Source organism: Odocoileus virginianus, chromosome 7 (assembly GCF_023699985.2).
Source record: "Odocoileus virginianus isolate 20LAN1187 ecotype Illinois chromosome 7, Ovbor_1.2, whole genome shotgun sequence".
In the NCBI taxonomy this organism is placed as follows: domain Eukaryota; kingdom Metazoa; phylum Chordata; class Mammalia; order Artiodactyla; family Cervidae; genus Odocoileus; species Odocoileus virginianus.
Window position 1 is genome coordinate 21,556,656 of NC_069680.1, and position 14,504 is coordinate 21,571,159.

The 14,504-nt window shown below is 53.5% G+C and overlaps 1 protein-coding gene across 3 annotated transcripts in view; it reads left to right on the forward strand.

Annotated features, from left to right (window-relative positions):
• The window catches only part of GRK5 (G protein-coupled receptor kinase 5), a 223,204-nt gene that overhangs the window by 160,124 nt on the left and 48,576 nt on the right, over positions 1–14,504 (forward strand). For all 3 annotated transcript variants that reach the window (XM_070470272.1, XM_070470273.1, XM_070470274.1), the window contains one exon: positions 11,413–11,490. In XM_070470272.1, the coding sequence (XP_070326373.1) occupies positions 11,413–11,490 (78 nt within the window). The remainder of the gene's footprint in view (positions 1–11,412; positions 11,491–14,504) is intronic.

The following is a 14,504-nucleotide window of genomic DNA, read 5'->3' on the forward strand; positions in this document are numbered from 1 at the left end:
AAGCAGAGTGACAATACACAACCTTGACGTACTCCTTTCCCAATTTGAAACCAGTCTGTTGTCCCATGTCCAGTTCTAACTGTTGTTTCTTGACCTGCATACAGATATCTCAGGAAGCAGGTCAGGTGGTCTGGTATTCCCCTCTCTATTGTTTGGTTACCTCATAGTAAAGTTCATATAGGGAGTGCTTGATTCCTTTCTTGTATTTGTGTGTTTTCAAAGTACCTAATTGGTTCACTGGCATCCTCCAACAGTAGTAATCAGAGTTTTAATGTATGGACTTAAATGTGGGGCATTTTGATGCAGTGGTGTTCCATGGTTTCATTGTTGGCCTGTGGGAGCCCCTCAGGTTGGCTTCTGAGCCCTTGAGAGGACCCCAGTGGCTGCTGGTAGCCCCCATGTTGTCTGATGTGATGCTTTGGGCTCATCTTGTATGTTTCCTGCCCTACACCTAGAGTTCATCATTTCTCCAAGGAGCCCTGGTTTCTTTTCCTGGGAAATGGTACTTGGAGTCTATAGTTTGGCACTTAGGGGTGCTTACTATGTACCATTGTTTGAATGGGCCATTGTTTGTAGCAGACATTTGTTATTTTTGTTCAGTTGTCAGTTGCGTCCAACTCTTTGCGACCCCCTGGATGACAGCAGACCAGGCTCCCCTGCCCTTCACTATCCCCTGGAGTTTGCATAGCGTTCATGGGGTTCTCCTGGGAAGAATACTGGACTGGTTTGCCATTCACTGCTCCAGTGGACCATGTTTTAGCAGAGCTCTACATTGTGACCCATCCATCGTGGGTGGGCCTGCATGGCATGGCTCACAGCTTCATTGAGTTACCCAAGCCCCCTTGCCACAACACGGCAGTGATCCACGAAGGAGGTAGTGGGCAATGGTAATTTTCACATCTCCTAGGACAGTACTTGGGCTTCTCAGGTGGTGCTAGTGGTTAAGAACCCACTTGCCAAGCCAGGAGATGTAAGAGATGTGGATCCCTGGGTGGAGAAGATCCCCTGGAGGAGGGCGTGGCAACCCACTCCAGTATTCTTGCCTGGAGACTCCCATGAACAGAGGAGCCTGGCGGGCTACAGTCCATAGAGTTTCAAAGAGTCGAACGCAGTTGAAGCCACTTAGCACAGCACAGCACAGAATAGTACTCTGCAAATGTTCAGGGCTGGGAAACATTGACATCTAGGACAAATTACACATTTTGAGGCCGACTTACTAGACCTTCCACCAACAGGCCCCTATCTCATGCACAGCCTTCCCTGGGTCTTTCCTGAGACCTGCGTTCTGCTCCCCGACCTGCTTCTGGTGGCTCTGACTTGCCACGCTGGTTGAAGCCTCTCGGCCCTGCCTCCCTCCTCGCACTACCTGAAAGGCCTCCCAGGACCTCTGCCTGCTGAATGCCGGCTCGTCCTCTGTACTCTGCTCTCAGAAACCTCCCCTGTCCGCCCTCTCTCTTCCTGAGTGCCCTCTGCTCGAGGTGCTGCTTTGGCACACATCTGAGCCTCATTAGTGCTCGGTGCTGGCAGAATGTGCATCGTGAGAGAGCCGGCCCCGAGACAGACCACGGTGCCATGCTGGCACCCCCTCAGCTGCCAGGGAGACTGCGGGCAGATGTCTGACCCCTCTGTGCCCCATGTTTTTATCTGTAAAAGGGGACATAGTTGTTGTACCTGATGGTGGCAGATGTGTTAAGGAGGGACTGAATGTGTTTGGACTGCTCGGGGCAGTGTCTGGCATGTCACAGGTGCCATGTATGTAGCCAGTCATGCTTTGTCTGTCTGCCTCCTCCACTAACTGGATAGCTCATCATACCCGGATACTCATAGCGCCGCACCTGGCAGGTAGTTGATGCTCAAGACCCACTGGGATCTGGTGTCCGTGTCTGGAGTAGAGGGAGCAAGGGCCGAAGGGTCTAGCGAAGTGACAATCGTGCAAGACCTTGTACCATTAGAGAATTTTTACTTTGATGTCGGTGGGCAGGGTGGGGCACTGGAGGGTTTTTGAGCAGAACAGTGTCATGGTCTGATTTAGGTTTTTACTTTATTTTTTAAATTTTTGTCCACACCATGCAGCTTGTGGACTCTTAGTTCCCTGGTCAGGGATTGAACCCAGGCCCTTGGAAGTGGAGCGCAGAGTCCTAACCACTGGACTGCCAGAGAATTCCCCAATTTTGGTTTTGAAAGCTTCCCTCTGGCTTCTGTGTTGGGAAGAGGCTATAGTGGGCCAGGGTCAGAGTGGGGAGCACTAATGGGTGAGGGCTGGTGGTTGACATGCAGTAGGATTGGAGCATGTTCTGAACCAGAGTTAACAGTATTTTCTGATGCCCTGGGGGTGAGAGACAAGAGTTGGGGATGACTTCCAAGTGTTGACCTGAACCAGTGGAAAGATGGAGTGAGGGTAAGGCTGTGGAAGGCTTGTCTGGGGGAAGGTCAGGAGCTTCATTTCGGACACAGTTTCCAATGTCTACCAGACAGCCCAGCAGAGATGTGGGAGGGGTGGTGGGTGTTAGAATCTGGAGTTTGTGAAAAAGGCCTGGGCTGGAAATAGCAAACTGGGAGTACCAACCTATAGCTGGCACTTACAGCCATGGACTAGATGTGCTCACCAAGGAGATGAACGTGGATGGAGCAGCTGAGGACCAAAGTGTGAGCCTGGGACCAAGGCTCCTCCCCATTTGGAAAAGATGAGGCATCAGCAGCTTTGGGACCTGTCTGGAGAGTTGATGAGGCAGAGCAGGGCAAGGCTAAACCCAGGAGCCAGTGGAATTTTCCAGCCACGTGTCCTGTTAGACTCTTACAGTCAGCTTGAGGAGAAGACGGGGGAAAAAATCCAATGGATGCCTATTTTCATTCTGGTCGTGCAGATGTTCTGTGTTGCTGGGCCTGTACCAAGAGCTCTCTTTTGGAAAGGAAACGCGAGTCTGGCTCCCTGTGTGGATGCGACACGTGCTCTTTACATTCACCTTAATGACACCGCCACTCACAAGAGGCTCCTCCATCCCCTCGAATTTGTGTCTGCATCTCTGGGAATTAGCAGAGCCTTTCATCGCCCATCCTGACGTCAAATGACCAGCCTTTGGCACACCTCTTTTACGCATGAAGACTTTATTGAGTTTTCCAGGGCTGGCGCAACGCTCGTCTGAAATACCTTTTTTTTTCCTTCCATCCTGACTGGAACTCTGAGGAGGGAGGTGGTGTCACTGGGGGAGCACACCCCTCCAGCGCTTCTGGCAGCCAGGGCCATCCACAGCGTTCCCTACCTCTAGGCTGAATTTCTACCAAGTGGAGTTCAATGAAAAATAACCCATCCTTGTCGGCTCTGACATCGCCCCCCCCAAGAAAGACCGCTTGCCTGCACAGTCCTAATGTCTGAGATTCTCAGGTTGAGCAGAAGACGTGGGCTGTTTTAACATGGGGCCTGGGTGATCTGGGTCAGCGGAACTGTTTGTGCATCATTCATCAGACACAGGGATGATTTGGCCCTTAGTCTTAGTTATTGAGCAGCTTCTAGGAGCCTGAGAAGGATTCCCCCATCACCCTCCCACAGAGAAATGGATTCAGTGACCCAAGTCAAGGCTTTGAGTTGATTTGGCTTCAAGGCCAGTAGGGTCTCGCCATGGACCTCTTAGAGACTGACATACTTCTCTAAATTATTTTCTGGGAGCCTTGATAGCATCCCACCTCATTTGAAACCCTCTAGTCCCTAAGCTTAGGTGGGACTTAAAGTTTTCAGTCTCTGCTCTTTGGGGTTAGGGGAGGTTTAGCAGATACTCAACCATATTTGGGCTTCCTAGGTGGCACTAATGGTAAACAACCTGCCTGCCAATGCAGGAGACATAAGAAACATGGGTTCAATTCCTGGGTAGGGAAGATCCCCTGGAGGAGGGCATGGCAACCCACTCCAGTATTCTTGCCTGGAGAATTCCATGGACAGAGGAGGCTGGGGGGCTACAGTCCATGGGGTCACAAAGAGTTGGACACAACTGAAGTGGCTAAGCATGCATGCACAACCATACTCAACACACATTTATGAGATGTTTTCAACATATCCCACTCTGTTCTAGCAGCTGGAGACTATGGAGTGAGCAGAAGGAAGTTCCTGCCCTTATGGAGCTTGCTTTCCAATTAAACAAAAGATTGAAAAAGCAACAAAGGGCATTTTTTAATGAACTACAAGTTCAGATACCTGTCAAGTATTCATTATCTGTCGCTGGGGAAGAAATTACCTAAAACTTAACAGCTTGAAACAACAACAGGCATGTATTATCTCATAGTTTCTGTGGGTCAAGGGTGTGGGAATGGTTGACCGAGGTGCTACTGGCTCAAGGTCTCTTCAAAGGTTACGTCAGAATGTTGGCTGGGACTGCAAGTCGTCTGAAGGCTTGATCTGTTTCCAGGCTTGTGCACATGGAAACATGTGCTGGCAGGTTGGTGCTGGCTGTTGGCTGGAGGCCTCAGTTGTCTTCCATGTGAGCCTCTCCATGGACTGCCTGAGTGTCCTCATAAGAGGACTGGCTTTCCCTGGAGCGAGCATGGTAGAAGCTGCAGTGTCTTTGCTTTTTCGTCTGCACTGGCTCTTCATTGCTACATGAGGGCCTTCTCCAGCTGTGGCAAGAGGGGGTTACTCTTCGTTGCGGTACACCGGCTTCTCATTGTGGAGGCTTCTCTTGTACTAGAGCTCAGACTCTAGGTGTGTAGGCTTCAGTAGTTGCAGCTCACGGGCTCTAGAGTGCAGGCTCAGTAGTTATGGCCCACAGGCATAGTTGTTCTGCAGTATGTGGGATCTTCCTGGACCAGGGATCGAACCCAGATCCCCTATACATTGGCAAGCAGAAATCCTGTAATGTCTTTTGTAACCTTATCTCAGAGCTTCCATGTTGTCATACATCTGATATCTCAGTGGTTATATAGGTTGGTCCTATTTGGTTTGGAAAGAGCCTTCTCAAGAAGATGAACAGCAAGAGGCAAGGATTATTAGAATCTCCATCTTAAAGGCTGGCAACTATAGATATGAGGTTACAACAGATGAAATTTCACATCAGGAAATGCTGGAAGTAATTCCAAGATATTCATTAGCTCGGAACTATGGAAAATCACTTGAAATTAATAGGCCATCACTTGTTTCAGATATGTCTGGTTATCCTGAAATTTTGTTGTAAAATGACTTGAAATGCCTCACCAGGGGAACTAAGTATTCTGCTTCTCTTATTTTTGAAACATACCCAGTATTTGTTTTTGTCCTTTTATCACCTCTGTGATCTCCCAAAAGAGTGAGGGGGACAGTGGTAATTATCCTTCAGATAGATGTAGAGACCCACAGAGCAGTTGGTGAAGCTAGACCCTGGGAGCAGGCTCATCTTGAAAATGTACCACTTAAAAGAAAAAAACCATAGTCAATGCTGTGGTTTATCCAGTAGTCATGTATGGATGTGAGAGCTGGAATATAAAGAAGGATGAGCATTGAAGAATTATGCTTTTGAACTGTGGTGCTGGAGAAGGCTCTTGGGAGTCCCTTGGACTGCAAGGGGATCAAGGCAATCAATAAAGGAAATCAATCCTGAATGTTCATTGGAAGGACTGATGCTGAAGCTGAAGCTCCAATACTTTGACCACCTGGTGCAAAGAGATGACTCATTGGAAAAGACCTTGATGCTAGGAAAGATTGAAGGCAGGAGAAGGGGATGACAGAGGATGAGACGGTTGGATCGCATCACGGACTCAATCGATGTGAGTTTGAGCAAACTCAGGGAGATGGTGAAGGACAGGGAAGCCGGGCATGCTGCAGTCCATAGGTTCTCAAAGAACCGGACACGACTTAGCAACTGAATAACAACAAAGTGGGTTCATCTGTTGGACATCTGTGGGACAGCCCTGTCTCCTCGGTGCCCTGCACGTACTCCCAAATAACATGGCTCTTCCAGAACCTGCCCTGTTCTTAGTGATGTTACCTGAAGACCACAGTTGATGGGAACAGGGATGAGCCTGTGAGCCAATGCAGGTCAGCGAGTCCTTTTCCTGGGGTTTATTGACTTGAGGGGAATTCTTTCTCTGGTAGAGAAGGCTTAGAATAAAAAACCTGGCCACCATGTCTCCTGCCACTGGAGCAAGTGGGGCAGCACTGAGGGAGAATGAGGCCAGCACACACACAGACACACATACACACACATACACACACACACACACACATAGACACAAACAGACACATACACACACACAGACACATACACACACATACCTACAAACAGACACACGCACACATAGACACACAGACACATACATACACAGACACATACACACACATACACACATACACACACAGACACACACACACCACAGACACACAGACACATAGACACAAACAGACACATACACACACACACACACACACACACACACACATAGATACAAACAGACACACACACACAGACACACAGACACATAGATACAAACAGACACACGCACACACAGACACATACATACACAGACACAGATACATACACACACATACACACATACACACACAGACACATACACACCACAGACACATAGACACAAACAGACACATACACACACACACACACATACACACACACACATAGATACAAACAGACACACACACACAGACACACACACACATAGATACAAACAGACACAGCACACACAGACACATACATACACAGACACAGACACACACACAGAGACACACAGACACACACAGACACACACAGACACACACAGACACACACACAGAGAGACACACAGACACACACAGACACACACACACACTGTGAGTAGGTTCCAGAGGTGCTCACGTCCCTGGCTCTGTTGCTCTGGGCCAGGCTGCATTTCCATTTTCCCCACACGTTGGTTGTTCACCCCATCGTTGGAGCTCAGGAACCCAGAGATTCTAGTTGCACTTGAGTCAGGCTAGGTTGAGATTCTGGTCACTTAGAATTGAAAGAGTAGCGGGGAGAGCCCTTTGCATGATGGCCTTATGAGCCCTGTGGGGAGTGAGGACAGGGGAAGAATGCGGGGCGCTGGGGGCGGAGGAGGCGCGGTGAAGGGGTGGCAGAGAGCCGCCGAGGGCTGAGCTCCCGCGAGAATGACCGGCGGGCAGGAGGCGACAGCACAGGCCCTCCGCCGCGGGACTCAGACACATCAGCCAACCACCCCCCGCCCCCCCTACCCCCACCCCACGAGAGGGTCAGAACCTTTCCTCTGACTTTTCCGAGCTCACCTCTGCCAAGCTTGGTGGCTATGGCGCCGCCCCACCTTGGGGTCCCTCCTGTCACCCTCAGTTTGTACCCCACGTGGCCAGGGGTCCTCTCCTCCTTCCCTTCTTTCTCTGAGCCTGCCCCATTGACCCTGGGCCAGGGAACCCCTTCCTAACCCAGGTCCGACAGGTCTCCTCACATGACTTCCAGACATCTGAGAAGACTCTGCCTGCCCAGGTGGACACAGGCTGTGAGGCTGACCAGGCCCATCTGATCCTGGGACCCTGGTGTGGGGACACCCCTGTTTGTAGAGCTTCTTCATTCTAGCTGGGGGGATGGGAAGGGGCAGGCGATGCCAGTCTTCTGAAGGAGTTTTCAAGCATCAGTGAGGGGCCTGGCCAGAGATGGATGGCTCGCTCCTGTGTGAAAGAAGTAGAATTTCATGAAGGGCAGCTGTTGGAGTCCTGGCCTGTGTACGCAGGTACGTCTGAGCCTTCGCCACCTCCAGCTCTGCAGGGACAGGGCCCATTCAGGAAGGAGTGGGAGAGGGCAGCTGCAGGAGCTGGGCTTTCAGAAGGATCCAGGAGCCTGGGCGCCCGGCAGGGAGGGAGCTGGCGGGGGACTCCCCACCTGCACTCTCCTCTGTCCCGAAGCGGGGCGGGCAGTGACTCCAGAGGGGCAGACGGAAACCCCTGGCCCCCAGGCTTGGCACCGGCAAGATGCCACGGCCGATGTGGGAGGAGCCGGGTGTTTCTCCAGAGAGGGCCGCGGGGAGCAGCTGGGCGCGTCACTTGTCCCTGCCGCGAAGACTCTGGAAAAGCTGACCACATCGGTAATTACAGAAGCCGGAGGTGGCGAGACCTCAAAGCCTCTCTGACTTCATCTTCCTGCCAGGGCAGGAGAAGGGCTCCCGAGAGGAGGGGGGTGACATCTTGCCGAGAGGAATTCGACTCAGACTCCGCTCTGTAAAACCCAGCGCCGGCTTCTGTGAGAACGTGGCAGGGCCCCTTGTACCAGTTTGCAATCTTCATGTTTTTTTAAAAACTCATCTGAGAGAAATGTGTTTAATAGGGGACATATTTTCATTAGCATTTTCTGAGATGGATGATGCAATTAGAGCTCGCCAAGAGAATGAAATATTGGCTTTATAAACTAGGATGTACACAGATGTTTATACCCTTTTGGCAGGCACAGATATATAAATAATTCTTTTTGCCTTGAACTCAATGTCGTATTTTGCACTTTGTGTTACAGCATCTCCTCCCTAAAGCCCATTCCTGTGTTTGGCATAAATCACCATGCGGAGAGAAGGCTCATTAAATGCCTCCCTCGGTTGGCACCATGGATGTATCTGGGGAAGAGAAGTGTTCTCCGAGTGGATTGGCAAGGAGCTCTTTGGCACTCTGGCCGTTGGGGCTGAGCCCTGGGCAGGAGAAGGTTTCAAGTGGGCAACACAGTAGGGAGGACAGTGTGTGTCCCCTCTGTTGGGGGGTGGGGTGGGGACAAGTCCACCCCCGGCTTGTTGGAGGGAACTCATGGATGGATGTCACAGGTCATCCTGGCGTGTCGTTTACCTCTCTGTTCACTGAAGTCACTGTCTGCCATTTCCATTTCTAATTGTAAAATTCTAGGCTGTTGGCCCAACCCAACTTCTTTTAATTTATTTACTTTTAATTGGAGGGTAATTGCCTTACAACGTTGTGTGGGTTTCTGCCGTCCCTCAGCATGAATCAGCCATAGGCATACATATGTCACCTCCCTCTGGAACCGCCCTCCCACCTCCCACCTCCCACCCCATCCCACCTCTCTGAGGTTGTCACAGAGCACTGGCCAACCCAACTTCTTATTTGCTGCTTATGTTTTCTGGCTTCAGCTGATTTCGGCAGCTTTTGCCCACCACCTGGGCAGGGGTGCCCCCTCGGGAGCGGATTCCCGGGTGGTCCGCTGCCCCAGGTCCATGTGATTGCCCTGAGCGCTGCCCGGCCGGCCGAGCCGCCATGGTGTTTTTCTCTGTAGGTGGTCTCTCCGGACGGGTCCCCCATGAGCCCCTCTCGGGGGTCACAGTGGAGACATGGCCTGTCACTCCAGGTGACTTAATCGGTGCGGAAAGCCCAGCTGGAAGCCTTCTGTTGGTTTTCTGCCTCCCAACACAAATGTTCTTCAAGTGGTGGTGACCTGACATGGACTCTCAAAGAAAGGCCTTTTGATCCCAGGCTGGGGAGGCCTGTCCCGGCATGCTCCCGGCTGCCTCCCCGTGGAACCCTGGCGCCCAGCTGCCCAGCAGGGCCTCTGCTGGGAGGCAGCTGACCTGAAAGTGTTGCTATTTTTTTTAACGTGGGTTTTAGTACCCAGAGCAATAATATTTTCAGCTGGCTATTGAGGCTGATTAGCGAGCCTCAGGCCTCCGTTTGGTTAAATAGAGCTACCTTTGCAGAGGTATTTTGGGATGGTGCAAATCCAGGGTTCTGCATGGGATTGAGTTACCCCCCAATAGGTAGGCAGCCATTTGCCTGTGGCCTGGGCCCTGCAAAGCAGTCTGGATAAATTCCCACAGAGCCAGACCACCAGGCGGGGCTCCCAGGGCAGCTGGACACTGGGAGCTTCTCTCTGCACCCCCTGGAAAATAGGTGGGCAGTTGTGTTCTAGAACCCTCTGCCCCGGAGAGGTGCAGCTCCAGCCGGGAGGGTCTTCCTGGCTGGCCTGTTGAGAAACCAGACTCTAGACACTGAGTTGAGAGTCTGCTTTGAACCAGCCCAGGGGTGGGAGTGTGGGTGGGGGTAAGTATTGGGGTCTAACTCCACAGTGAGGTGGCCGGGAAAGGAGTTTCAGCCCCTCTGTGCTGATGCCACTGCCTGTCTCTTTGGAAATAGCTGTAGTTTTGGATGGAGGCTGACAAATCCTTGGGTGGCGGATTTTGAACCAGTTATAAACAATTTGCAATTAGTTCCCTTGTTGAAATGAGAAAGGCAAGCTCACCAGGCTTTTCATTAAGTCGAGGCAGCCTTTTATCCTCTTGGCAAGTGGGTCAAGTGCCTGTGAAGGAGCCTCACTTGGGGTCAGGGAAAATAAAGTGGTCTGTCTTTTGAAGCCTCACTTCTTTCTTTAGAGCCCGGGTCCCACTGGCATGGTCAGCGATCTGGGTCCTAAATTCCTTGGTGTTGTTGTGAAAGGGGTCCGGGCTTGGAGGTCCATGTCCCAGCCCTGCTTCCTCCCCACCATTGACCCTGGGCAACTCTGCTGAAGCCCCTGCTCTCTGTATGTGGATGAAGGGGTGTGATTGCCGCCCTGCCTTCTGTGTCATTGTGTGCTCAGTCGCTTAGTCGTGTCCGACTCTTTGTGACCCCCTGGACTGTAGCCCACCAGGCTACTCTGTCCATGGAATTCTCCAGGCAAGAATACTGGAGTGGATTGCCATTCGCTTCTGCAGGGGATCTTCCCCACCCAGGGATCAAACCCATGTCTCCTGCATCGGCAGGCAGGTTCTTTACCATCGTATCACTACCTGGGCTTAAATAAAGTTCACATAAGAGCATCTGAAAAATCTCTGTGTGTTCCCTTTGTAAACTGAAAAGCTGTCAAAGTTATAGCATGCATACTATCGTCTTCTCTTACAAGGTGTAGTAATTGCGATGGTGGTAAATACAGCAGCCGTTAACTGAGTATTTAGTGTGTGCCCAGATTTGTCTTGTTTTCCCTGCGCAATCACCCTACGTGTAGGCGCTTTTTCCATCTGCATTGTATGGAGATTGAAGAAACTGTCCAAGGTCATGCAGCATGTAAGGTCTGAGTGACCTCAGGCAGCCTTCTGAGGGCCTTCCAGTTTGCTGGCTCTAGTTAGTTTCCAGCAGCTTCCTTTGATTTTCCTAAGCTTGTGGTTCTCTCCACCAGCTGCCTGGATGCCTGACCCCATCACCAAAGGGTCTGACTCTGTGGGTGTGGGGCGGGGTCCAAGCACCAGCGCTGGCTCCCCAGTGACTCCAGTGTGCTGCCGCTGTTCTGAGCACGTGTCCGCAGTGGAGCAGAGCCGGCTGGACTGGACACCAGGGCCCCTCCCTTCTCTGGGCCTCGCTCCCTGTCCTGCCGAAGAAGGAGTTCGGTCACGTGCCCTTCAGGGTGTCTTCTCCAGGGGCCTCTAAGGTTCTACAATTGTGAGATGCTCGTGAGCAAATCTATTATTGTTCTTTTCCTTCTGTTTTAGGCAGAATATGAAGTTACTCCGGATGAAAAACTGGGAGAAAAAGGGAAGGAAATTATGACCAAGTACCTCACCCCAAAGGTAAGAGGCTGCCCAAACCCCACAGCAGGAGGAGTGGGAGGCCTTAATCCAGGAATATGGGCCCCCCAGGTCTGTGCCAGGCCAGGGGGAACACCCAGCCAGGGGTGCCACTGGTCTTCAGATTCAGAATTCTCATCCTCTTCAGAGGTACCCAAGCCTGGCAGGGCCAAGGCAGGTGGTCCAGGCCAGAGCAGGCCTGCAGTGGAGAGGCCTGCTTCCTGGGGGCCCAGTCCCCTCCAGGGGCACTCTTGCTGCCCTCTGCCCATGCCCAGGCATTTGTGGCAGGACAGGTGAAGGCTCAACTGAGGCAGGGGTCAGAGTACCCAGAAGAGAGGGCGTGGCAGATGTGTGTCTGAGAGGTTGGTGAGAATGGAAGGGCCCAGGAGTGCTTAGGAGGAGGGCCTGGCTGGAGCTGAATGGGCAGAGGTAACACTGGCTGAACACAGAGCAGAATGCTGAGTATTCCGAAGTGCTCTGGGGTATGCTGAAGGGCAAGGGGCCATCCTGACCTCCTCTGGGACGTGGGGCCACCCCCATGGGCTGTGCACATTCATGGTGGCCCTGACGCTAGAAGCGGTGAATCAGGGCTGCTGCAGCCACTCCTGACTTCCAGTCGGGAGACAGAGGTAGGACTGTGAACAGAAGGATTCCAGCTCACAGAGCTCCTCCGGCGACAGGCGGGCCGCTGAACACCTGCCCTCCCCTACACCTACTGGTGAAGGCATTCACAAGGGGGTTAAACCCACAGCAGCTCCTTCCGAGTTTACAACCAGGCCTTCTCCCCTCCCTGCACTTAGGGATGGTTTCTGCAGTTTTATACATTTTTTCCACACGGCATGGAAGTCCCTTGAGGAGGGTAAGCCCCACCTCGTCATTCTCAGCAGGGCCCCAGGGGTCCTTGGCAGTTCTGGTCCCACCTCAACCCTTGCTGCCCCTGGTGATGTTAGGGACATCCCAGGGGCCCAGACATGTGATGCGGGCCCCTCGGGCTGCACTGAGCCCTTGCCTGGCACAGCTGTGCTGGCCTGCTGGCCACTGGCCCAGCCCCACCCCAGAGGATGTCCCCTATGGGACTTCCTCCTGCTTCTGCTGAGCCAGACCCCCGTTGCTTCCCTCCGCTGTTTCTCTGCTTCTGCTTCCATCGTAATCCTACACGCCTCTTAATGGAATGGCAGGCCACCCCAGGGCCTTTGCACTTTTCAGAAGCAAGAGGATTCATGTTCATCCGCTCTTTCAGATGCTGGACAGGGCTGGCTCGCTCTGCACAAGGCGTGGCCCTGGGCACACCTGACTGCACGCTGTCTGCAGGGCTGCCAGGAACAGACCTGGGGACCCAGGTCCCTACACAAACTGCATCCAGACGCTTAGATGGCAGCACAGAGAGTGTCTGCACCCCACCTTGCCAGGGACCCCCACCCCACCTCACCAGTGACCCCCCCCCCGCCCCCCCTCCCCGACATCTGCTGGTCTGGCTGGGATCTGTGCTGAAGATGAGGTGGTTCCTTGGCTGGCCTTGCTGGCTCCTTCATCTGATCCTAGGGCTGCTGCAGGGGGTCACTTCCCTCTCTCCCCACTGGCCAGCCTTGACCAGAAGCCTCTGCTCCTGGACCCCGGTCTGAGCCCCCCAGACCTTGCTGCCTCTGCTGCGTGCTGCCTGCATCTCCTGGAGGGCTGGGGCCCAGCCGCCCCCTCAGCTCAGACAGTTTTACAAGTGCTCTGTACGAAGTGCCTCTTGGTACAGAGAGTGTCTGAGCAGGGTCTGTGTCCACCCAGTCACAGCTGCTGACGTGTTGATGCGGCTGTGGGCAGATGTTTTTGATCTCCTGGCCACTACTTGACACAGGGTGAGCACCCTGGGCATAACAAGCTTGAGGGGTGTAAATACCCCAGGGGGGTGAGATCAGCTCACTGCTGAGCGCCTGAAGCAAGCCAGACGCCAGCTAGACGCTCTGTGATGGTTCCAGCCTCCACGAGATGAGTGGTGGATAGATAGCCCTGTCTATAGGCTGCTGCCGGGGCCCGGAGCAGGGACTGGCCTGCTGCGGCTGTGAAGCTGATAGACTCTTGCTGCCCTCGGCCAAGGTGGTGTCCACGGTGGCTCAGCTTCATCCGTCTAGCTCTCCGTTGCACCCCCTTTCAGGCTGCCCACCTGCTTGAGTTTCCCCCAGACGATGGCAGCTGACATGTATTGGGGACCCACTGTGTACAGGCTCTGTCTGTCACCCTGTGATGTGATTCTGTTGGCTCCATCTTGTGGATGAGGACGAGGAGGCTGGAGGGGGTGGGGGCGCGGCTGTCACTGCCGCAGGTCACACGGCCAGGAGTTGAACCCTGGTCAAGGTGATCCTGGAGCCCTTGGGCTTTCCCTATGGTGCACTATTCCCACCACCCTCCTATTCCCCCACCCCACCCCTAGTAATCCCCCACCCCACACCCCCGTTGACCCCACACCCCACCCCTGCAGTGACCCCCCAACCCATCCCCAGTGAGTCCCCCACCCCACCCCTAGTGACCCCCACCCCATGCTCCAGTGACCCCCCCCCATCCCCAGTGACCCCCCACCCCATCCCCAGTGATTCTCCCACCCCCCAGTAGCCCCCCACCCCACCCCCAGTGATCCCCCCACTCCCCCAGTGACCCCCACCCCACCCCCCAGTGACCCCCACCCCACCTCCCAGTGACCTTCCACCCCTAGTGACCCCCACCCCACCCCCACACCTGCTGGTCTGGCTGGGATCTGTGCTGAGGATGAGGTGGTTCCTTGGCCGGCCTTGCTGGCTCCTTCAGCCCATCCTAGGGCTGCTGCAGGGGGTCACTTCCCTCTCTCCCCACTGGCCAGCCTTGACCAGAAGCCTCTGCTCGTGGACCCGGTCTGGGCCCCTGCAGACCTTGCTGCCCCTGCCTCGTGGTGCCTGCGTCTCCTAGAGGGCTGGGGCCCAGCCTCCCCCCTCAGCTCAGACGGTTTTACAAGTACTCAGAGCTTGCCAACATTTTTTCCTTAAGTACTCCTCAAT